Source organism: Ylistrum balloti, unplaced genomic scaffold, assembly GCF_031769215.1.
Source record: "Ylistrum balloti isolate Yb309-2 unplaced genomic scaffold, AGI_CSIRO_Ybal_v1 Utg371184, whole genome shotgun sequence".
Lineage (NCBI taxonomy): Eukaryota > Metazoa > Mollusca > Bivalvia > Pectinida > Pectinidae > Ylistrum > Ylistrum balloti.
In genome coordinates, this window is record NW_026782645.1 from 506004 (window position 1) to 531906 (window position 25903).

The 25903-nt window shown below is 35.1% G+C and overlaps 1 protein-coding gene across 1 annotated transcript in view; it reads right to left on the bottom strand.

Moving 5' to 3' along the window:
- Nucleotides 1-8217, bottom strand: part of LOC132561260 (innexin unc-9-like) — a 32450-nt gene extending 24233 nt beyond the window's left edge. Inside the window, exon 1 of the mRNA XM_060225988.1 lies at nt 8153-8217. Within this exon, the coding sequence (XP_060081971.1) occupies nt 8153-8217 (65 nt within the window). The remainder of the gene's footprint in view (nt 1-8152) is intronic.
- Between the last annotated feature and the right edge of the window lie 17686 nt (nt 8218-25903).

Consider the following 25903-nt stretch of genomic DNA (forward strand, 5'->3'; position numbering starts at 1 on the left):
ACACGATCACGTGATATCAATTATATCTCATTAGATGCATCATATACACAAACAGGTTATGTTTAAATTTAAATTAATGATTTCGGTCAATATTGCAAGTTGACCCATCAAATCAAACACAGTTTGTATTAAAAAAAACCGCATGTATACTAGTTTTAAACTTGTAGACACACGAAAGACATTTGCCATAGTGCGAAAGTTTGCTGTTGACAAAAATGGTCAATTTTATTTCAAACCCCGATTTTATGATATTTTGCAGCTGCAATTTTGACACGGCGGTGTAGAAATAGACACATGCTTCATCAAAAGAAGCCAGGTTATCAGGAGTTCACTATAGATCTTTTACAATCACTGTTCTGATACACCACAAGTACAGGCATGTCACTTATTCTCCGTGTGCGTTTCCAATGATTTTCGTGTACAAATATTTCTTGTACGTTTTCAGTGGTCTCCATGTAAGGGCGTGTACCTTAATTTCATTAAATTAGAGTTTGAATAAAGTTTATTTTGCTTTAACTATTTTTTCAGTATCGTGTCAATTCGCAACACAACTGTACATTCTTTTCAAGTGTTTGACAAACTTTCTGGTATACAAAACACCAACATTTAAAACTTGATCGATATTAAATTTACCTATATAACATAAAGGATATATCAAACCATAGTATCATTTTTCTAGTGTAGCTTCAAGGACACTTTAAGTTTCCTCAAACATTCTATGGTTTTGTTTAACATTTAGAAATGTGATTGTGAAATATCTTGCGGTTGAAAGATTGCACGGATCAATTCCACAACTAAATAGAATTAGTCATTTGTGTTGCTTTATAAGGGATGGACATTGCGTGTTAAAAGCCGTACGTGGTTGTATTATGATCACGATTTCAAAAAAGACGCAAATGTGTTTCTGTGCTGAGGAAAGCAAACTACACAATCACATTCATGTGGCTTGGTCTCTGTTTGGAGCCAAGTGATTGAAATAAAAATATTGCATCTATTGAAAAAAATATATATTTCTTCACTATACGCTTGCCAATCATATTGTCTCATGTGGCATCCACTTCCGTTTTGCCTTTGTGTTCTGTTCTCGTTCAAGAGACGTTTGATAAAAAATTGTTGTTCTTTATTCTTTTTTTTTTTTTTTGGTGGGGTGGGGTGGGGGTATATAACAGCCTCTCCGTTAAATATTTACACTGGTAATAGTAAAGTTAGCTCGTTGTCAACACAGTAAGTCAGGTATCTTTATGCTATGTCTAGATTTAGAAGTGTGGTGGTACTCTGTGAGACCACGCTCCTCCTGGCACAGTTTTTTTAGGGGATTTACCATCAACAAAGACAACAAGCAACTCCAATATGTGAGTGATGCCGGTCAGAGATAGTTCCGGACAACACAAACAACGGACAGTGATAGTTACGGACAACACATAAAACGGACAGAGATAGTTACGGACAACACAGCCAACGGACAGAGATAGTTACGGACAATGGACAGAGAAAATTACGGACAACGGACAGAGATAGTTATGGACAACACAACCAATGGTCAGAGATAGTTTCGGACAACACAAACAACAGTCAGTGATAGTTACGGACAACACAGACAACGGACAGAGATAGTTACGGACAACAGAGACAACGGACAGAGATAGTTACGGACATCACAGCCAACGGGCAGATATAGTCACGGACAACACAGACAACGGACAGAGATAGCTACAGACAACACAGACAACTCCGGAACGCCACTGTGCAAATTGAATGATAGCCAGCTTAAAATGTGACTGCTACTTGACTTAGACTATGACCAACCACTCTATCTAGACAAATTCGTTTACTACTGTCCATTTCGGAAAAAAGCAAGGTATACCTATTCATACCTATTTGTTCCAGGAAGAGTCATGCACTTCCAATGACTATACATGTTACGAGATGATTCCTCCTAGGTCGGGTTGGGTCATGGATTGCAATTTGTGGTCTGATACCTTCACTTAAAGGGACTGTTGATAGGTTTTAATTGACTAAATACGACTCACAAGATAGCACCACTGATCGGTCTTGAACATTGTTGCTATGGACGCTGAAATATACATCCTACAGGTTTCTACATTCTATGATATCTGGAGCTGTAAATATTCTGGAGCGATGTTTCAGTAAATATACCGTTTAAACAGGTTTATGGCGACAAATAAATATGTATATGGCGACAAAATCACGGATGATTTAAATGTAAAGAATACTATACAACTGTAGTAGAACATGTACATGCTATATACAACTCTAGTAAAACATGTACATGCTATATACAACTCTAGTAAAACATGTACATGCTATATACAACTCTAGTAAAACATGTACATGCTATATACAACTATAGTAAAACATGTACATGCTATATACAACTATAGTAAAACATGTACATGCTATATACAACTCTAGTAAAACATGTACATGCTATATACAACTATAGTAAAACATGTACATGCTATATACAACTATAGTGAAACATGTACAATTTTACACGTGTAGTTCAGTGTAAATTACACAGTGTATGTTGTGTATTGTAACTGGCAAACGGTGTCTATTATAGATTGTATACAAAGCTTGTAAACGGGTCTAAACACTTGTATATATCTTTTTTATCAACAAATTATACAAATGTGTATAACAGTATGTAATTAAGTATAATATGTTTATGTAACCGTATCAGACACCTGAGCCCATATATAGTTATTAGCTTTATCTATATATAGTTTGTATGTAATTTTGCCTATAGTTTGTAACTTTGTCCATCAGTGTATATAGTTTTGTCTATATGGTATGTAACTTTGTCTAAACATATACAGTCTCTATACATAGTTTATTCTGTTAAGTGTGTAACTCTGTCTATATATAGTTTGTTACAGTCTCTGTATATAGTTTATTCTGTATGGTGTGTAACTCTATCTATATATAGTTTGTTAAGTCTCTATATATAGTTTATTCTGTGTGGTGTGTAACACTGTCTATATATAGTTTGTTACAGTCTCTATATATAGTTTATTCTGTGTGATGTGTAATTCTGTCTATATATAGTTTGTTACAGTCTCTATATACAGTTTATTCTGTGTGGTGTGGATCTCTGTCTATATATAGTTTGTTACAGTCTCTATATATAGTTTATTCTGTGTGATGTGTAACTCTGTCTATATATAATTTGTTACAGTCTCTATATATAATTTATTCTGTTAAGTGTGTAACTCTGTCTATATATAGTTTGTTACAGTGTCTGTATATAGTTTATTCTGTGTGGTGTATAACTCTGTCTATATATAGTTTGTTACAGTGTCTGTATATAGTTTATTCTGTGTGATGTGTAACTCTGTCTATATATAGTTTGTTACAGTGTCTGTATATAGTTTATTCTGTTAAGTGTGTAACTCAGTCTATATATAGTTTGTTACAGTCTCTGTATATAGTTTATTCTGTATGATGTGTAACTCTGTCTATATATAGTTTGTTACATTCTCTATATATAGTTTATTCTGTTAAGTGTGTAACTCTGTCTATATATAGTTTGTTACAGTCTCTATATGTAGTTTATTCTGTGTGGTGTGAATCCCTGTCTATATATAGTTTGTTACAGTCTCTGTATATAGTTTATTCTGTGTAGTGTGTAACTCTGTCTATATATAGTTTGTTACAATCTCTATATATAGTTTATTCTGTATGGTGTGTAACTCTGTCTATATATAGTTTGTTACAGTGTCTGTATATAGTTTATTCTGTATGATGTGTAACTCTGTCTATATATAGTTTGTTACAGTCTCTATATATAGTTTATTCTGGGTATTGTGTAACTCTGTCTATATATAGTTTGTTACAGTCTCTATATATAGTTTATTCTGTTAAGTGTGTAACTCTGTCTATATATAGTTTGTTACAGTCTCTATATATAGTTTATTCTGTGTGAGTGTGTAACTCTGTCTATATATAGTTTGTTACAGTCTCTATATATAGTTTATTCTGTGTGAGTGTGTAACTCTGTCTATATATAGTTTGTTACAGTCTCTATATATAGTTTATTCTGTGTAAGTGTGTCTCTGTCTATATATAGTTTGTTACAGTCTCTTGTATATAGTTTATTCTGTGTAAGTGTGTAACTCTGTCTATATATAGTTTGTTACAGTCTCTATATATAGTTTATTCTGTTAAGTGTGTAACTCTGTCTATATATAGTTTGTTACAATGTCTGTATATAGTTTATTCTGTGTGATGTGTAATTCTGTTTATATATAGTTTGTTACAGTTTCTATATATAGTTTATTCTGTGTGATGTGTAACTCTGTCTATATATAGTTTGTTACAGTCTCTATATATAGTTTATTCTGTTAAGTGTGTAACTCTGTCTATATATAGTTTGTTACAGTCTCTGTATATAGTTTATTCTGTGTGATGTGTAACTCTGTCTATATATAGTTTGTTACAGTCTCTATATATAGTTTATTCTGTGTGATGTGTAACTCTGTCTATATATAGTTTGTTACAGTCTCTATATATAGTTTATTCTGTGTGGTGTGGATCTCTGTCTATATATAGTTTGTTACAGTCTTTGTATATAGTTTATTCTGTGTGATGTGTAACTCTGTCTATATATAGTTTGTTACAGTCTCTATATATAGTTTATTCTGTATGATGTGTAACTCTGTCTATATATAGTTTGTTACAGTCTCTATATATAGTTTATTATGTGTGATGTGTAACTCTGTCTATATATAGTTTGTTACAGTCTCTATATATAGTTTATTCTGTGTAGTGTGTAACTCTGTCTATATATAGTTTGTTACAGTCTCTATATATAGTTTATTCTGTGTGATGTGTAACTCTGTCTATATATAGTTTGTTACAGTCTCTATATATAGTTTATTCTGTTAGTGTGTAACTCTGTCTATATATAGTTTGTTACAGTCTCTATATATAGTTTATTCTGTGTGAGTGTGTAACTCTGTCTATATATAGTTTGTTACAGTCTCTTTATATAGTTTATTCTGTTAAGTGTGTAACTCTGTCTATATATAGTTTGTTACAGTCTCTGTATATAGTTTATTCTGTTAAGTGTGTAACTCTGTCTATATATAGTTTGTTACAATGTCTGTATATAGTTTATTCTGTGTGATGTGTAACTCTGTTTATATATAGTTTGTTACAGTCTCTATATATAGTTTATTCTGGGTATTGTGTAACTCTGTCTATATATAGTTTGTTACAGTCTCTATATATAGTTTATTCTGTTAAGTGTGTAACTCTGTCTATATATAGTTTGTTACAGTCTCTGTATATAGTTTATTCTGTGTGATGTGTAACTCTGTCTATATATAGTTTGTTACAGTCTCTATATATAGTTTATTCTGTGTGATGTGTAACTCTGTCTATATATAGTTTGTTACAGTCTCTATATATAGTTTATTCTGTGTGGTGTGGATCTCTGTCTATATATAGTTTGTTACAGTCTCTGTATATAGTTTATTCTGTGTGATGTGTAACTCTGTCTATATATAGTTTGTTACAGTCTCTGTATATAGTTTATTCTGTATGATGTGTAACTCTGTCTATATATAGTTTGTTACAGTCTCTATATATAGTTTATTCTGGGTATTGTGTAACTCTGTCTATATATAGTTTGTTACAGTCTCTGTATATAGTTTATTCTGTGTAGTGTGTAACTCTGTCTATATATAGTTTGTTACAATCTCTATATATAGTTTATTCTGTATGGTTTGTAACTCTGTCTATATATAGTTTGTTACAGTGTCTGTATATAGTTTATTCTGTATGATGTGTAACTCTGTCTATATATAGTTTGTTACAGTCTCTATATAGTTTATTCTGGGTATTGTGTAACTCTGTCTATATAGAGTTTGTTACAGTCTCTATATATAGTTTATTCTGTGATGTGTAACTCTGTCTATATATAGTTTGTTACAGTCTCTGTATATAGTTTATTCTGTGTGGTGTGGATCTCTGTCTATATATAGTTTGTTACAGTCTCTATATATAGTTTATTCTGTTAAGTGTGTAACTCTGTCTATATATAGTTTGTTACAGTCTCTGTATATAGTTTATTCTGTGTGGTGTGTAACTCTGTCTATATATAGTTTGTTACAGTCTCTATATATAGTTTATTCTGTGTGATGTGTAACTCTGTCTATATATAGTTTGTTACAGTCTCTATATATAGTTTATTCTGTGTGGTGTGTAACTCTGTCTATATATAGTTTGTTACAGTCTCTGTATATAGTTTATTCTGTGTGATGTGTAACTCTGTCTATATATAGTTTGTTACAGTCTCTATATATAGTTTATTCTGTGTGATGTGTAACTCTGTCTATATATAGTTTGTTACAGTCTCTATATATAGTTTATTCTGTTAAGTGTGTAACTCTGTCTATATATAATTTGTTACAGTCTCTGTATATAGTTTATTCTGTGTGGTGTGGATCTCTGTCTATATATAGTTTGTTACAGTCTCTATATATAGTTTATATATTCTGTGTGATGGTGTGTAACTCTGTCTATATATAGTTTGTTACAGTCTCTATATATAGTTTATTCTGTTAAGTGTGTAACTCTGTCTATATATAGTTTGTTACAGTCTCTGTATATAGTTTATTCTGTTAAGTGTGTAACTCTGTCTATATATAGTTTGTTACAGTCTCTGTATATAGTTTATTCTGTGTGATGTGTAACTCTGTCTATATATAGTTTGTTACAGTCTCTGTATATAGTTTAGTGTATATGGTGTGTAACTCTGTCTATATATAGTTTGTTACAGTCTCTGTATATAGTTTAGTGTATATGGTGTGTAACTCTGTCTATATATAGTTTGTTACAGTCTCTGTATATAGTTTAGTGTATATGGTGTGTAACTCTGTCTATATATAGTTTGTTACAGTCTCTGTATATAGTTTAGTGTATATGGTGTGTAACTCTGTCTATATATAGTTTGTTACAGTCTCTGTATATAGTTTAGTGTATATGGTGTGTAACTCTGTCTATATATAGTTTGTTACAGTCTATGTATATAGTTTAGTGTATATGGTCTGTAAGTTAATGTGACATTATATTGTATATATGAATAAGATAGTGTCGGCGTATATTGATTCTATTTGTCTTTAAATATTGTATATTTTTTTTTATGTTAATATTATATAATATTTTTGTCCATAATTATGTCTCATTATTATTTCGCTTTGTAGCACAATATATATCCTATGTGTGTTTTTTGTATGTTTCGATAATTTTCGATTGAAATATGAAATTGTATCGCTAGAATTAGAGAAATGTATGTATATCATTGTGTATAGGACGTATGTGACATCATCTTTATGTACTTGTACAATTTCATCTGGTTTTGTGCCTATAAATAGTCTATACATTAGTCTATATGTCTTTTCCATCAAAGTTTACCAATACATCTTATAGTAAGTGATTTGTCATTTCTTAATATGGAAAAGCATGTGAAAAAAAATGTATATATTTTCCCTCGACAAAACCGGAAATAGAATTACGAATGGTGGTGACACATGAAAGAGGATGGTCAAACTCAACACCCACATTGTCTCCATGTATGTACAGTGATGACTACATGTAGGCGCTGTCTGCACGTGAGGCTAGGTCCACACGTGCTTCGCTCTCTTACAACTCACTACTACGATCTATGCCCTTATATGGTCTGCTTAACTGTTTGTATATGCTCCAATTGAAAACACGTGTATTTATTATAAATCAGTATGATCGTGTACTCAAAATTTATATACACACATATATACGAAATTCATTGCCTCGTATGCTTCTACTACAGATCAAACACTGGTATTGGTAATTCTCTGTACCAGTTTATTTGATATTGTTTACTACACAAAAATATAAACAGAAATTCAAACTGACATCCGCTACGTTTAGATACCGTCCGTAACCGTTTCAACATTGTACACGAATGAATTAAATTTTTCCCTCGTATTTAACTTGTAAACTCGAGCTAAATTTAATTCTGTTAAGACAAACTTACCATGTTTCATCCAATATTATAAATAAGTACTCTATGTATTGACTTAAAATCTGAGTTGACTCAATATAAAAAGACACATTTGGAGTCTAAGACTGATATGTAAATACTTACATCATTTCCTCTTGTGGAGCTGTTTTATAAAATTGCGTGTGTTTTCTAAAAAACGTACATATCATCCTCAGCAATGTGAATCGGTCACCTATTTAATGATCGGCCGTCCCGAGCCAGATGTAACACCATTCTTTCTTTATCCATAGGAACTCTTCTATAACGCACTCTATAATCCAGTAATATTCTACTCCACAACACCTTCCCACAGCATCCAACTACCTCTGCCTCCCATACTCCTTCCTTCAATAGCTTTGCCTAAGCCGAGAGCACAAAACAACACACACACACAACACACACCGTGTCTTGTTAAGCATAGCTTGTGTGGCGCTCAATTATTCCTATAGGCAGAGCGAACTTCTCCACTATTCAATACCAGTATTTGCTGCTGTAGCCGGGCAGGTAAGCAAGCGATACTTCGGCAACTACAGTAGCGCCAGGTAAACGTGAAGAAAAATCAATGGTCGCTTTAAGGTATAGGTTGTTTTTGTATTGGAGAAAGGGGGTTCTTCAATGGCGTCGACAAACACTACCTTACTTGCTGAAATACATCAATATTAAAGTTCATTTTTTCCAAAACATGGTTATCGCTAATAACATGTAAATAAATCCATAATTTCCTCTTTGTTCAAAGTAATAGGTTTGAAATACAATATTTCATTGAAGCGGCACATGGAAAATCAATAATTACCTCCCTTGGGACGTAACGTCCTACGACATGCAGGGAGCCTCATTTCTGAGGTTCGTTCGATGTAGATTACAGTTAGGTGAATATAGGCGGGTTCGATGCTGGTGTTGTCTTTTCAATACGCAGACCTTTCTGGATCAATATTCCGCACAAACTAAGACATACGTGTCAAATTCGATAAAACACAAAAATTCGAGAAAGGAAAAAAGAACATTAAAACATTTGTAAAGATGGTTGGAACGCAAGCTTTGTCTCAGGTGGACTTGGTTGTGAAGGCAAATCAATAAAGCAAGCCCAGTTCCGTGGTATAGCGTTCACAGAAACGCAGACCTTAATACAGTAAAGCGAGCGATCCTTAGGCCTGGCATACACGGTCGAAAGGGGTGAGACGTCTATTAAATATGAAACAGCAACCGATTAACTCAGATGGTGTGTACAACATGAAAATGTTGCCTGCTGTTTAAAATCCTTAAATTTTCACCAGGAGCCTTACAACGAGTTTTAGAGCAAAAGGAGGCATTGGCGTACATACCATCGAGAAAAAAAACATTTGGCAGATATCGTGCTTGTCTCGTTTTAATTGAGAAAACAAAAATCAGCCTTACTGTTTGAGGAGAATTTGCACATTAATCACTTATGTCCAACAATGAACATTATATGTTTAACTATCTCGCAAAGGACCGCTAAAAACAGCGCATGCGCATATTGTACATTTGTAAACGTGGTCCAAGCTCATCATAGTGTAAGAAATGAGAACGAAGAGTCTAGGTAGATCAATGTACTGGTACGTTGGCACTGAGCACTGTGCTGGAGTTTCTAGCCATTTCATTTCGGCATAGCACCTTCGATTGTTGCTTGGCAGGTTGTAAAGAACTGGTGTTAAAGTAATTTCCTAAACGGGAAAATTTCACGAGGTGTGGTAACGTAGGGGTATTACTGGCACTAAAGCATGAACGCGCGCGACCTCGAGCCTCGTATTCCTACACATAAGATTATTTGAAATCTTTTATAACACGCTGTAGACTTACTCTGTACTTCGACAATGCGGAGAAGATTTTTTGTAAACGACTCTCGTGGTGTTTGTACTAAAGCCGTGTGTGGCACATATTAGATTGGTTATAAAGCTTTATTTGTTCTGGACTACTTCATATATACTACTGCTTACGTTCTGCATGGGCGTAGATTGTATGTTCCAACTGACAGTATATTTATGACGTAGCGTATGCCATACTACGTCATCAATATTGCCTTCTATTGAAAATGGACTCAATGGATGCTTTTTCATACATATGTATTTTACTAACCTATCACCAAATAATTGTGGACACTTTGTTTATTCTTACGGATTCGAGCCGTATTCCAGGAAGCCGTAGGCAAATCGTTTATCCATCTTAGCGGAATAAAACCATAAACACGCGTAGTACATATTCAGTACACAAACAATCAATTTAATCCATGTATAAAGGTATAAAAAAAAGTCCGCCCGTTCTTTATTTAGAATGGCTACCCATTCCGGTTCAATTCCTTCCTCCAGTATTAAGATAAACATAATCCACGCATCTCCCGTTATTACAAACAGGTGCCTAGTGTTTACCATTGTAGATTACAATGATATTCTCAGAACATACCTTTTTAGTTAAAAATAATGGAATTATCCTAACTGCTGAACCGCTGGGGTCTATTTTTACCGTGCTCCATTAGGTTTCATACGAATTCATTATAGATGTGTTTCTGGTTCCGCCTAATGATTACAGCGTCTGAATGACTGCACGAAAAACTACTAGCGTTCCGCTCGAGTAACCAATTTCACAAATACATGTAGCTGTTCTATAGGTGCCAGCTTGATCTATTAATGATTCAGCCATGTTGACTGTTTGCCTAAGTGACACTCAAAAGTTTTATGAGACCAACGTGTGAAATGAAACGAATGGGACAATAGATAGCATCAACGTTTTAACATGCACTGTAGTTTTGTCTGAATCATAAACAGCTCTCGGAGCGTGTGAAATAAGTGTCAGGTGACTTGTATATTAGGTAAACGTAAACACTGCAAATCTAGCGTGTTCTTGTTGTCTTTGTAACCATTTCTCTACGTCTTGCATGGATTACCTCCCTTTATAGATGTTTTCGACAACACGCTTGTCTTAATTGATTAAACAATTCAAGGAATGGTGTTTTGTTGATTTCTCTATTCCAGTAAAAGTATTGTAGATATATACATCGACTGATATTCTGAATGCACTGAATGACCGATAACCCAAAAGCACTCTGAATCATGCATGTCAGTTTTTCTTTTCCGAGACACTTTTCTTCGGCGGTATTTTTAGATACTCTTCCAAAATATTTTTAGATAAATGGGAGTATTTATGATAATTGGCACATCTACACGGTTTTAAAATTGCTGAAAAGCACAAGAGATGATTTTTATGAACAGGGATTTGCATTGACAACTAAGAGATCGATTATAACCGACTTCACAAATAGTTTGTGATGGGATATCAGGCGTCACAAGTCATTTCGATTGTAAGCAGAGTGTTGAGTAAAACGGTTAGAGATAATTTTGGTCGATGTTTCATGGTATGAAATTACAGCTTATGGCGTCATTAAGGTATATACAAACTTTGAATGTGACGCCATCTTTTTTCGGTCAATGACTATGAATATAAACCATGAAATTGTTTTATAGCGTTCAAAATAGCATTGTGTCAAATTATGACAGTCCTGTCAAACTGTTCGAACAAGCGAACAAATACAATGATCACAATGCATTTGCAACTAATAAGGACATACCGCGTCGCGCATGCGCGGATTTCTCGCTCCAGGTGAACGTCTTTTGTACTATAGATTATTCAGAAAAATATTGATATATCGTACGTTTTTTGTTGGAAGTTACACAAAAGTCTTCTACATACTTTTACGAAATTTTCAACAAATTTATTATTTTGGCATCTTCGGTGTGAAATAAAGCCAACATTATGCATAAATATCCAAATGTATGTCTGACTATCAAGTGTAGTAATTTTCTATCACATTGATATAGATCTGACAGACTTGAATTAAGAATTAGCTGTCATTTTAAGGTGAAAATGGCACATACTTTCAGTTCACGGAAATTTTCTTAGTCCCATCACTGTACAGGTAAGGCTAGTGCGTTTCATGAAAACACATTTCGGATCAGAATTACGATTCAGGACCCACCTTTGTTTTGTTGTATATGTGATGGTAAATATACAACACACAAACTGGTAATTCATGTCTTTTGATGCTATATTTTTCTACAATGTATAACCCCTAAACAGTCTAATTATATAGACACTGCCTTTATTACAGAGCTCCCTAAATAATGGCCGGACAAGTACAAGGGTCACTTTCCGGACATATATTGACCACTCTAAACAAACGGAGAAAAAAAAACCACATATTTATTGAGGCAGGCGCCTGGATAACTGACTAAGCTATGTATTCGGTCAGATAAACGTCTGGCAGCTTTTAATCAGAGAGAAGCGCCGTTATCAATTATTTGGCAACTGACCATTGGTCAGTTCGGCCACACAAGGGAGAAAATAGAATCCATAAATGAACGTGTATTTGTATTAGATGGTGTATTACACATACCAAAGCTGTTCCTACACTATAAAACGTGATAAATAGCACAACGTCACAGAACACAAGTGTTAGCATTATCCCACTATAGTTTACTATTATTTCTGTTAATGAACCCATCCATTTATCCATGAAGGACGTATAATTTGTTGAATGGTTTTCCTGAAACGTAATTCCTGTTCGATCATCATTTCTTTCTTTCTTTTTTCTTCATTTCATTCACTTTTTCCTTCCTTCTTTTTTTCCCTTCCTTTCAATCTTTCTCTCCCTTTCTTTTTTCCTTTCAATCTTTCATTCATTCTTTCATTTATTCTTTCTCTCTTTTTCTTTCTTCTTTTCAATTTTTCCTTCCCTCTTTTTCTTTCTTTCTTTAATCATTAATTACACATTTTGTTTTTTATCGGTTATGTGTTCAATCGTTCATTCATGCGTTCCATTGTACAAGCGTTCATTTCCGTTTAGATTAGACGTTTTATTATCTCCGTTTTTTATATTTATTCTAGAAGGAAAGTATTTGACAAATGTCCTACCTATCTTTTCATGGTTACGTGTCTAAGTGCACAAAGCAACAAGTTCATTTGAAGAATGACGCGATTTTATCTTTTTATCAGTCCACATCTATTAAGAAGTAAGCAGGTTGAAAACACAAGTACGTGTACGTATGGCGCGATAAATAAACAATAAAATCGCTCAGGGTATTACAAAAAATATACCGCCTACATGTATATCTACATTTCTCACAATTTCGGGTAATCAGAATTTGACCAAATTCTGGTCAATATTAGAATAAGAAGGCAGAGTAATTACATTATGTTCACGCTAGAGGCTGGTTTTAAGCCTGGTCAGTGATTGACGGATGACCAGTGGCCGTTCGGCTTTTCCGTCAGTCCGATAGCAGAATCAATCCTGAACTGACAGGAGAAAAGTTAATCAAAGTAAAAACCCACAACCACATATCTCAAAATGATTAGCCATGATGATGTGCAAAGTCCATCAGCACAAACCGCTGGACTGTTCAACGACTTTTCTACGTCAGATCGATCAAGTGTTGATCAGTGTAGTGTCTGAGCTTAAGTTTTAATTAACTTTTCCCCTAGGTTTAATCACTTAGATGACTTGGATTCGGAAGCAGAATTTTTACTTTGATCTCTTGAAAACATACTTAGCAACCATCCGGCTGTTGTTGTTTACTCGAGAACGGGCAAAAGTTATGACCAGGTCCTTGTTTTAATTATCGAGAGACCACGTTCCTGGCGAGATTTGATTTCATTAGCGATTGTACAATGCAGCATTTTCTTTGTGAATATTTCGCTTGGTAGTTAATTCTGCTTCCTCATAAATATGATCGTGACGTTTCAAGGATTTGTTTACGGACATTTTCTGACAACATTCCATTAATTGCACGTTTATTCATTTATGTTTCATCAGGAGTGGTGACATACTCTTGTCATCGTCCCCATATGTGCTGCAATTGGCACGAAGGCAGTGAGATGGCTAGAGTTTAGTGTACAATTGGCACGAAGGCAGTGAGATGGCTAGAGTTTAGTGTACAATTGGCACGAAGGCAGTGAGATGGCTGGAGTTTAGTGTACAATTGGCACGAAGGCAGTGAGATGGCTAGAGTTTAGTGTACAATTGGCACGAAGGCAGTGAGATGGCTAGAGTTTAGTGTACAATTGGCACGAAGGCAGTGAGATGGCTAGAGTTTAGTGTACAATTGGCACGAAGGCAGTGAGATGGCTAGAGTTTAGTGTACAATTGGCACGAAGGCAGTGAGATGGCTAGAGTTTAGTGTACAATTGGCACGAAGGCAGTGAGATGGCTAGAGTTTAGTGTACAATTGGCACGAAGGCAGTGAGATGGCTAGAGTTTAGTGTACAATTGGCACGAAGGCAGTGAGATGGCTAGAGTTTAGTGTACAATTGGCACGAAGGCAGTGAGATGGCTAGAGTTTAGTGTACAATTGGCACGAAGGCAGTGAGATGGCTAGAGTTTAGTGTACAATTGGCACGAAGGCAGTGAGATGGCTAGAGTTTAGTGTACAATTGGCACGAAGGCAGTGAGATGGCTAGAGTTTAGTGTACATTGCATTGTAGTGCTCATTAAGATTCGGATAATCTTAACTTTACAATTTTACCAATAAAGTTGATAAACTTCAATCATTAAACACGATAAAGCTATCTTCGTTTTAAAAACAAATCAGTTAAAATATCAAACGTTCAAAAAAAAAGAAAAAAAAGAAATAATTGAAAAAAAGTATTGAAAAAAAAATCAAGAAATGTGAAAGTTACGCTAAAAGTGTTTCGATGTTGGATGTTTTCTCAACATTCCATCTGAAAACAATGACATTTTCTTCCTGTTCTTACAACTGTACGTTTTCTCAGAGTAATTCTCATTATTTTGTGTAAAACATTCAGACGGCATAGAACAGGTAGACGCAAAATGGTAAAAGACAAGGGATATATATTTATAGGTATCTGTATATAATACTGACAATACATATCTAACATCTGGTGTCATCACTTCATCAGTCTTGTCCATCTTGTGCTGACTACTTTTTACATCATAAATCAATACATTGGGCGACAACGTGAATATGCTTATTTAATATTCATTACTTAATGACTACGGTCAGTGGTAGTGCCGCGAGTAGCCATTCAGGTCAATAAAACCCTGTGGCCAGAGTGTTTTAATGGTCAAATAGAGAATTGCTGATATTTATTTGCCGTTGAGGGGTCAAATTATCCATCAGCTGACAGTTAGGTTTAGATGTTCAATACTTCTGGTAATCATGGTTTGAAAACGTTCAGAAAATAAAATCTTATTTTTGTTGTTATATTTGGTGATGATAGAATCATCAGGTTCAAACTTGTTTGTTTCAATGTTTAAAAAATTTAGCAATGTGGCAACCAAAACTTAAAGCGTCTTAACATTCACTAAGTTATTTGCAAAATAATGATCGGTGACATCATATCTTAAACATATCATGCTCTCTCCCTATATACTGATGTGGAAAGCCTTCATGCGTGGAACTGCTTCTTCTTTGAACATTTACGATCCGTTGGAGTTCAACTACAACAACTTAGTATTTTCAAAAATAAATAGATAAATAAATAGATAAATAAAAATTCTCAAAAATATACAGAGAGACAGACAGACAGACAGACAGAGAGAGAGATAGACAGAGAGAGAGAGACAGAGAGACAGAGAGAAAGGGGGAGGGAGACAGAGAGGCAGACAGAGAGAGAGACAGACAGAGACCGAGAGACAGAGACAGACAGACATAGACAGAGACAGAGAGAGAGAGAGACAGACAGAGAGACAGAGACAGAGAGACAGACAGAGACAGAGAGACAGACAGACAGAGAGGCAGACAGAGAGAGAGACAGACAGAGACCGAAAGAAGGAGATGGGGAGTATAGTTCGAGAGAGAGATTATTAAAATTTTCCCGACCTATCTAGAAATATTCGTACAGCTTTGACAAGTTTTAGATGATCACCTTGTGAGATATTAACATCATCATGACAGTGAATGTTGACATCAGTGATACCATTGTACCATGCTAATTCTGTTTAAAATATTCTACATAAGGTCTGATATAGGGAACAGATAATTTTTAAAAAATCAAAACTTTCACAGGGATGTCCAAAAAGCAGTACTTATGCTTAAAGTACAAAGTAAACTACAACATTTTACTAAATTAATTCCTGTATGCATCTCTAGAGAATTTACATGATTTCTCGTGTTGATGTTTCCAAGGAAATGGATAAGGTATTGTCTACAGTTTGTAGACCGGAAGTTACGTCTTTTTTTATTTTTTTTTTACCGCGGGACTGTAATTAATCACACCACCCATTAGTGTTCACGCGGAGATACAGCGGGTCGATCAAATGTAAACAAAATTGAAATTAAAAATGCAACACCAATGAAAAAAGACTATAGCGTTGAATAGAGAAATACAGTACCGGAGGAAAGATCGAACAGAATGCAAAAAAGAAGGTTATTAGCTATCCTCTTTATACAAAAATATATTGAGTAACAATGTAGATAATGGCGCTTTATATGTATCTATGATATTTGCCTCCAAGATTCAAATGAAATATGAAGGTCAATCACGTTTATGTGTTATGAAAACGGAAATTGAAAAGAACAAGGACAAATACACATTTCAATTAAACCACCGCATTTGCACTTCAAACGAAATTTAAATAATAAAAAACTGAAATTTAACAAGCCGGAAGCTGTTTTTGCAAATGTTTTAAAGAGATAAAAGACATTGCTTTAAATCCATATATTTTAACACAGACCGATGAAAAAAAACCGCAATATCACACAGCTCAATTGACCAATGATTGCAATCAATTAATGCTTCATGCATGCGCATTGGAGTTGTTCCTGGTGTCTTTGTTTATACATTGGACGAACTATAACAAAAACGAAAAAAAAAAAAAAAAGAAATTGTCTATGATCAAGATTTTTTGTTGCTGTTAAAGATATTCTAAAATATAAGATCAACATTTATGTCATAAATAACGAGAATATCATATAGTCACACCCATATCAAAAACTTTAAACAAAACTGCAACAAATAAAACAATGACTTTGTACCCTCTACGTTGACAACCGTGCGCCATGTCATTTCAGTTCATATTCGGCGTGGTGGTGCTCTTAACACCGGGAAACCGGGGTTCCCAAAGAAACACTACATGGTTAGGGAGACCTAATATATCTTATAGATTTTTAAGTTTAGTTTCTTTTTTTTTAAATTGTTGTTTTATCAAATCGTCAAACCATATCGTGAAACAATACAGGATAGAATGTAATTGGTATATAAGGATGTGTTGATGTGGACCAAAAGTGCGGTTTGAAGTAGAGTAAGCAGCACAACAGAATATTTCTAAATGTATATATATTTTGATTTAGCGTTCAGACAATTGGACGTTATAACATCATTTGTGGTGTAGAAATCGTTATCATTTCAAAGTTTTCTCTCTTTATTTCTATGTTGATCTGTTGAAAACATATGTGATGCGTTATCAGCAGTGTCCAAGTGTAGGGAGTGGACCTACACTTAATATAAATTTCATCGTCTTTCTATGTTTTTTTACAGACACCAATTTCAGACCATGGGAATTTATTACAGAATGTGATCAAATGGCAAATTTAAAAGAAAATAATTTAAATTTCGTATCAGAAGGAATTACAGCTTTATATTTTAATAACAGACAAATATACTTACGGATATTGTTTATTCGAAAATTTAATAAAGAATTGTTTTCGTTTCCAATACCCCTTGGAAAACCCCACATACGATAGCACAATGCTTATGGAATGATGTTCTACAGATGAACCATGATGGATTATTGGTATTTTAGGTTATGTTAAACAGGTAAGCCATGTACTTCAGGCAATCGACAGTAAAACACGACTCTTCATGTCTAGGAGGATATTTGTTAAATATCGACTTTTTCTTTACACATATTTACTATTTCTAAACTTTGAATGTATCATGGATTTTAACAATAGGTACTTCAAGGCTAAATTTATAAAAAAGATGACAGTTAACGTGAGCAGGCCGTGACCAAGAAATAGGTGTCAATCGATAACTAAATATAGGTATTACTGGTATGCTAATTCCTTGCTAGGAATGAATGAATGTTTGCACTGTTTCCATGACAACGTATATGCTAAATATAATCCCTTTTTTCAATATCTTCTTCAGCATGTGTCTATATGTCTGTGAAATGTTAATAGTATTAATACCGTATACTTACATTCATATACTATATCATATCTGTGTTACAAGGAGCCTTAACTGATCCGGTGTTGTCAGTTCCCCGTAAATCAACAGTGCTACATAGTCTTGTAAACGTAATGATATCGATTCAACAGATGGCTTGCGAGGAGTTACGCCCCTTTGTATGAACAGAACTTTTCTCGAATACGACTTATAAGGATAACTGCATATTAATGTTGTTACTTTTGGGAAATTATTTATCTCTATTATCGAAGAAGAAAAATAAGTAACTAAATTACAAAAGCAAAATAAAAAACAAACAAACAACATAAAAAACCCAAAACAAACAAAATGAAACAAAATCAAAAACATATATGTTAAAAACAGAATGAATGTACCAAATGTGAGTCAATCTAATGACTCATGTGATAATATATATTTCTACTTCAATCGTTTTGTATGATAGCTAAAAAATGAACCATAAAAAACCAAACATTATGTAATGTACACCAAGACAAACGTATTGTGTATCTATTGACAAAGAGATAGATTGGCTAAATCCCTATATTGTACTGTCTACCGAGGTATTGTAAGACAGTGATGAGTGAGGCACGAGACGATTAGCAACTGTTTGACATACATAAGACTATTGATTGGATTTTTTGCATATAAGTATGATTTTGGTGAGAACAGATCAGAAGAAGCACGCAACATCAAATATATTTGTATCGTTGTATGGATATGTTCAGATGTCAAAGTTATGGGTTTCCGAGAGCGGAGGATTTTCTCCCGGGTATGTTATAGTCTGGACAGCTTACTGTTCACCACGCAAATCTTATGAATACTTAATTTATATACAGATATCAAGTGTATTGTAAAACGGATATCAGACATGTACAGAGAAAATTCTTATATACTGGCCGTATTTATACAATCTCTATATCCCCTTCTCCCTTCTACTCACCCTTTCCAAACACACTAGCTGTTTTAGAAACCTAGCCAGGTGTCTCAATGTCTTCAAAATATAATCCTTTATCGCCGTGCCGAATTATTGTCAAACGTCCAATTTTGTTCTTAATGCTAATTAATGTATCTATTAATATCTCGGTATTGTGTCGGCCAATTTTGATGCGGTTTTCAACCTTTTTGATTTTGGATCATACAGAATAATATTGTATTCATTTCTGTTTTCTTTCAGGACACACTTTAAACGTCTGTTTGGCTAGACGGTTTAGCTTTTAAACAAGTAGAAGTAGAATCCCACTGAAGCAAGAAATAAAAAAAAACCCAGACATTTACAAGAGAAATGAAAGTTTCCTAACTAATTGCTCGTTACACTTATGAGTAAGCCTCGTCAATTTTGAACATGCTAATGTTGCAATTTGTCAATCAGATACAGATGTTAGAATTTCCACTGTGTCCTCCGACCTATATATCTCTCTTTGTATCAAAAGTATTAGAGTTTTCCAGCAAATGAAACTAAACAAAACAGACATCGGCTACACCCTGTCTGTATCAACTCTTGATTGCTTTTTCAAAACCACATTCTACGTAAACAGTGGTGGACCCAGGGAGAGACGAGTGTGGGTGGTGCCCATCGCCCCTCTTCCTCCGTCTGTCTTATTCATTTCCTTTTTTTTTACCGAGTCATTGGTAAATATTTGCGCACCCTGCCAGGTTCGGAGCCACGGCATATAGTAAAATTGAAGGTAAACAAATTTAGGCAAATGTCGATATGCGTCGTGTTTACGCCATGAAAGGTACGGGACCATTCACAGAATGATATCTGAGTTGCGTTCGATGTGATCATCTATAAAAATAGCGAGCGTGCTTGAGAATTTAGGCGCGTTCGATACTAGTCTGCCGGGCCGATGCTGATCAATGGTACGCTAGGGTATATGTGTGAGATCATCGTAACCTCAATTCAGCGAAAACTTAATTTCGCGTCAGAAAATGTTTGTTTCATGATTAAATAAGGGAGTGTTCTCGTTTTACAAAATCTAATTTACACCATGTGAGGGTTTTGGCAAATAAACGATCTGCTTTTCCCTACAGAGTACAACTCTCTTCATATCGAGAATGAAAAATTGTTTTAACAAAGTCTTGATATGCGACGGTTACATACGCAATAGATCTATTTTGAGAAGACAGTTTATATACAGAATACCATATATCTTATATATGTTTAATAGATATATTTTGATGACAAATTCGTGTAAAGAATACAATCTCAAAATTAACATGTACCACTCCATGCTAATTATTTATAATTTGAAGCATTCCCGCCACAGCTTAGAGGTGAAACGATATTATGCTGTGAGTAATAACGATGTAGCAGGTTCAAACACAGAGCGGCAATTTCAAATAGCTGTGCACTCGAGGAAATCACCGAAGTTTCTAACCGCCCCCCTCCCCACTTGATTCAAATTTAGAACTAGATAAAGCGTAGCCAAATATTGAATTTAACTCTCATACAGCTGCTTCATCCTTCTAGGATTTGTCAGTGATGATAAGGGCCTAAAACTAAAACTTCAGTGATGAAGTCAATCAAAAACACAGATATCGTTTTTCATTCTATCAACTGAATCCTGCAAATAATTAAGAGAAGATATACACATATCCTACACTTACAATAATTTCTAACAGTGTTATTTTAGGACCCAAGAATCCATGACGAGTCCTAGAAGAACGAAATAGTTGAAGTATTACTGACGAGTCCTAGAAGGACGAAACAGCTCTATGATGTGGCATCACTGACGAGTCCTAGAAGGACGAAACAGCTCTATGATGTAGCATCACTGACGAGTCCTAGGAGGACGTAACAGTTGTATGATGTAGCATCACTCATGAGTCCTAGAAGGACGAAACAGTTGTATGATGTAACATCACTGACGAGTCCTAGAAGGACGAAACAGCTCTATGATGTAGCATCACTGACGAGTCCTAGGAGGACGTAACAGTTGTATGATGTAGCATCACTCATGAGTCCTAGAAGGACGAAACAGTTGTATGATGTAACATCACTGACGAGTCCTAGAAGGACAAAACAGTCGTATGATGTAGCATCACTGACGAGTCCTAGAAGGACGAAACAGTTGTATGATGTAACACCACTGACGATGATGCAGTTTAATTCATTGCCTGGCTCTGCTATATCTTACCTTAGTTTTATTAGATGACGATATTGACTTGTGTGTCTATTGTACAATCTTCAAACATGATTTTTATTTCACGTTCCCTTTCTTTGATGAAAATTGTTTTTGAAGAACAACAATGTCTGCTTTCGACGTTCTATTGCGTGCCAATTGGAAAAATAATTTGTTTGGGAGAAACGAAAAGTCCATCAAGAGGCAGACAGTGTCGGAGAGATACTTATATAGGTGACAAAGTTCATATTGAAAGTATAAATAAATAATTGACTGAGTTACTTCGTCTACTGCTGCGCATGCTATTTTCTCAGGCATTGTACATGTAGTCCGTTTTGGAACAGCGAAACAAAATACTGAAATATGTATCTTGTATACTCAGAAATATAAACAGCATCTATTACACTGAATCATTTTTATAGCAAGATAGTCACTGTAAACAATTTTGCGAAATACATTTGTATCATCAGGCTACGGACCGCTCATTGCATCAAGGCTGACGAAATCACACTCAAGTTAAGTTCGGGGTGTTTGGTTTGATTCCAGTCTGGACGTTTTTTGTTAGATAACCGTTCTGGGGTGTCGTGATTGTATCTGTAGGTAGGTCACTTTCCTCAAATTGTTCTGAATATCACGCCCCCTTATAATGTTCTTTTAGATAGCTACCAGCTACTACACGGATACATTACCACTGTTCTACAAGATACGATACTTACAACAAACAAATAAACAAATATTATATAGACATTTTGTATAATCATATACATCCGTTATATTTCAAGTTGGCTAGTAACTTTTTTAAAGTGTTAAAACTGGTTCTTTAATCACATTCAATACCACAATAAACCATTTTTCGAGTGATTGCATCTTTTGTTTAAACTTTTTAAAAAATTCTATTTTCAACCTAAAAATCTACCAGTTTCTTTCAGAATGGCAATCCCATCCTTCTCACAACCATCCACCTCAGTTAGATTTGTGTTTAGAAATTGCTACAAGACCGAGAAGTGAATGGATATCTACAGTGTTTCATAACACTGTTTCCTATGTATTAACGTTACACAGTCTGGCCTCAAATTGATAGAGCATAGAGTCTTTCTAGATCACGTGACGTTAGTATGATGTCATTTTTGCGCTCTGTTTACCCACGTTACGAAAACGCTTTTCACGTCACCATACATAACACACTGTACAGCATACATCAAACATTTAGATGATTATGGTAATCTCTAAACCTGTCACCCAGACGGAATCTGTATTGTCAAAAGATGCAGTCGGCTGATCGTTCAAGGATATACAAAGTAACATTTCTGATTGGAAAAAGACAATCTTGTGACTTTTAAAATAAAATATCTCTTTTCATCATGTAACTCCGATTTCCCACTTGAGAATCTGACCATTTATAGAAAAGAAGCAAAATTAATCAAGCTTATAGTTTGTTTGACCGAAGCAAGCAACTTGATTTGATCTGGTATCATCTAATTTTGTGTATATAAGGATAGATGTAATTTCAAACCACTGACCATAATGAGGGCGAATTCACCGGAATCTTAATACACTGGCTTGGTAAATGATTAAGAGAAGATACCGTTTACACGCCCTAGTTTCTTTTTCAACCAGATGAAGTCGATTTTGTGGAATACTTGAAAAATACCACGAAGGTATAGGACTATATTTGTGTAAGGAACCAAATATAGGTATAAGTCTTTTCTTACCCGTCAGGAATGAAGTATTCTGCCAGTGTGTCCATGATAGATTCTCCGCCACCATGTCGCCCATGGTGACCATGATGGCGGCCTCCATGATGGTGACTTCCATGTGCATGAGCACCATGCGCATGCGCACCTGGCTGCAAATGGTGATGAGCACTGTTGTGGTTATGATGCGCTTTTGCGGCGACGTGTCGTCCCGCCGGCATTTAGTTAGCATGTGATAATCAAAAGAGGTAATGACACCGAATCCAGAAAAAACACACAATGAACAACTCCATAGCAACCATTTTTTCCATAGAAGACAGAAATGCGAAAGAGCAAGTCTTTCACAAATAATCCATGTACTATCTCGCTCAAATAATCTGTTGTTTTAGTATATATTTGAACAGCCAATCAGGAAATACTAAGCAGTATGATATATTCTTTCAGGGTCTGACGCATGCGCTTCTCTCACAGCAGGCGCGTTGATAAGCAAGTGTTTAAATAGATATTATATCTCGAGAATGACTTGCCGTCACGAAATTCACGTGGAAATTTTCACATAAAGCTGCCATCCAAACAGTGGTCATGTATTTGTTGTTAATATTCCCATTTAAAGATGAATAACTATATATATATATATATACCTGAGCATAAAACTTCCAAAATTACAGAACGTATCACAGAACTCGGACGTAATAACCATCAAACAACCATTAATAAGAACAAATATTTGCATAGATCCCGGAGCCAACGGCTACATCTTCAAGAAATCTTGATGTGTAGCTTTCTTTCCTTCAAAGTTTAAACATAATTTCCAAAGTAAGGAACTGTCGAAATCTGACTGACGTTTTGTCAGGAGCCAAACTGTCCGAATGCCGTGTCATTCCCGGACAATTGTATGTTTCGTGTTTGCTTCCTGAAACAATGGATTTCCGCTTGAATTTCCCGAAGATTTCCAGACAGATAGGACCATCCAGAAATCTTAAAACACAACAAACTTTTTAAGATAAGATGGACGTCGTGCTACGTTATCGCTAGAATGAGTTCACATGACCTTGGTATCGCTTATTCCCTTTGGAACTAAAAACATTTCTATGGCAGAAACAGCAAATTTCCAATATGGCGGCCGGAACACAGACGTCTGTTTGCTCAGAAACACAATCTTGTTCTGCTAACGATGTGTCTATTTTTAAAATAAGCTTTTGAAACATCATTACGTATCGCACGTAAGTATATGCGATTATTTTTCACATGGCTGTTCAATTTCACACGTACCTATTTGTTCTTGGGACACTGAGAACTAGAAAGGCTCGGCAGACGCGATCAGAAGCTTCCAAGATCACGAAAACAGGCTAACGCCCTGCTATATATGAAATATGAATATAGCTTTGTCGTTCATAGGTTTTTGCCCAAACAATAGAGGTTGGAGTTATGAAATATTCCCTTTCATTTCCATTTTTAACAATTGCTTTTGCAGACGCTAAATGTTAATCTTCACAACGAATGATAATTACACTGAAGCAAATTAATTAAAAGTATATTATTCCATCTTCTGCGCATGCTTAATGAGTGTGACTGATTATTAACATGACTAAATACTGTCTAGGGAATAAAACATATATACTACCTCCCTTCACGACATGAGTAAATTAAGTCCACTTATCGGAACTACCTGAGGTAGAAATAGTCCGAATGACTGCAACAAGGCATACATGAATAGAGATGTTCCGAACTTCGCCTTCATGCCTCCATGAATTCCAACTAAATTGATTCATTAAGTCGCCTTTTGGTTTCCACTCACCTTGACTGAAAATTATGTCATCCAACGTGCATTGTCATGTACCCCTAAAACACAACTAATTGTGGCGTGTTTTCAGAAATCCTTTCAACTTATCCCAGACGTTAGCCAATTAAGTACTACAGATGTCGCTTGTGTGACATATAGCAACACCTAACCCAATTAACTTTGTCCAATCGGAGAGAACCGATACTTTCTAATACTACACTCTCAAAAATTCATGTCTTCATCCCTTAGACATCTTTTTCATCCCTTTAAATTGACGTGCTAGTGACGTCACAAAGCCTTCCTCCTACCACAGATGATTCTAACACAGGCACTGCTGTCGCCTGTCTGTCGAAACCTCGCGGGCACGAATTTGGCGCCTTTTCCTGTGAAGTTGAGAACTGATATTTGGATGGTAACACGGACTGGTGTATTAAGCGTTCTAAAGACCCTGTCCGATAGAAAACTCCAGTACTCATACCTCCTGGCCCAACATCACAATTTGGCCGATTCATCTTTACATGTCCCCACGAGAACTAATGAAGAATGCTTCTGGATTTATAATAGGGCAGTAATCAAGCATGAACGATCACCCATAGGTCCTTTGGGATCCAGAGTTGCTATGAAACACTGGGAGACTCTTGTTTGCATGCGGAGCCACCTAGTAGTACTGTTTCTCATTACCATACTGTAATAGACGCGCAAGGGTTAGCCGAGAAAACTTTATGAAAATACATGAATAGGTTGTGATATGATATCTGAAAACGCTTCAACTCGCATGAAAATAAAATAAGGGAGACCCTTGTGAATACGGAGACGATTCTAGCTAAACTGTAAGCTGCAAGATAAAAGATCAACTTAGATGATCGCAAAGTGAATGATGAGGGTCACGAAGGGTGAATTCTGACAGAAAACACTTTGAAGTCAGTCATATTCTCTCCCCTAACTACATTCTGAAGTTAACTTGATAAAATAGGCGGCTGTCTATTCCCAGATGTTGATTTTAAAAAGACATAGAAAACCATTTCATTGAATTAAATTCCCATGTCTGTTATCGTTTCCAAGCAAAATTTCCATACACGAACATTATGCCAGATAAAGACTC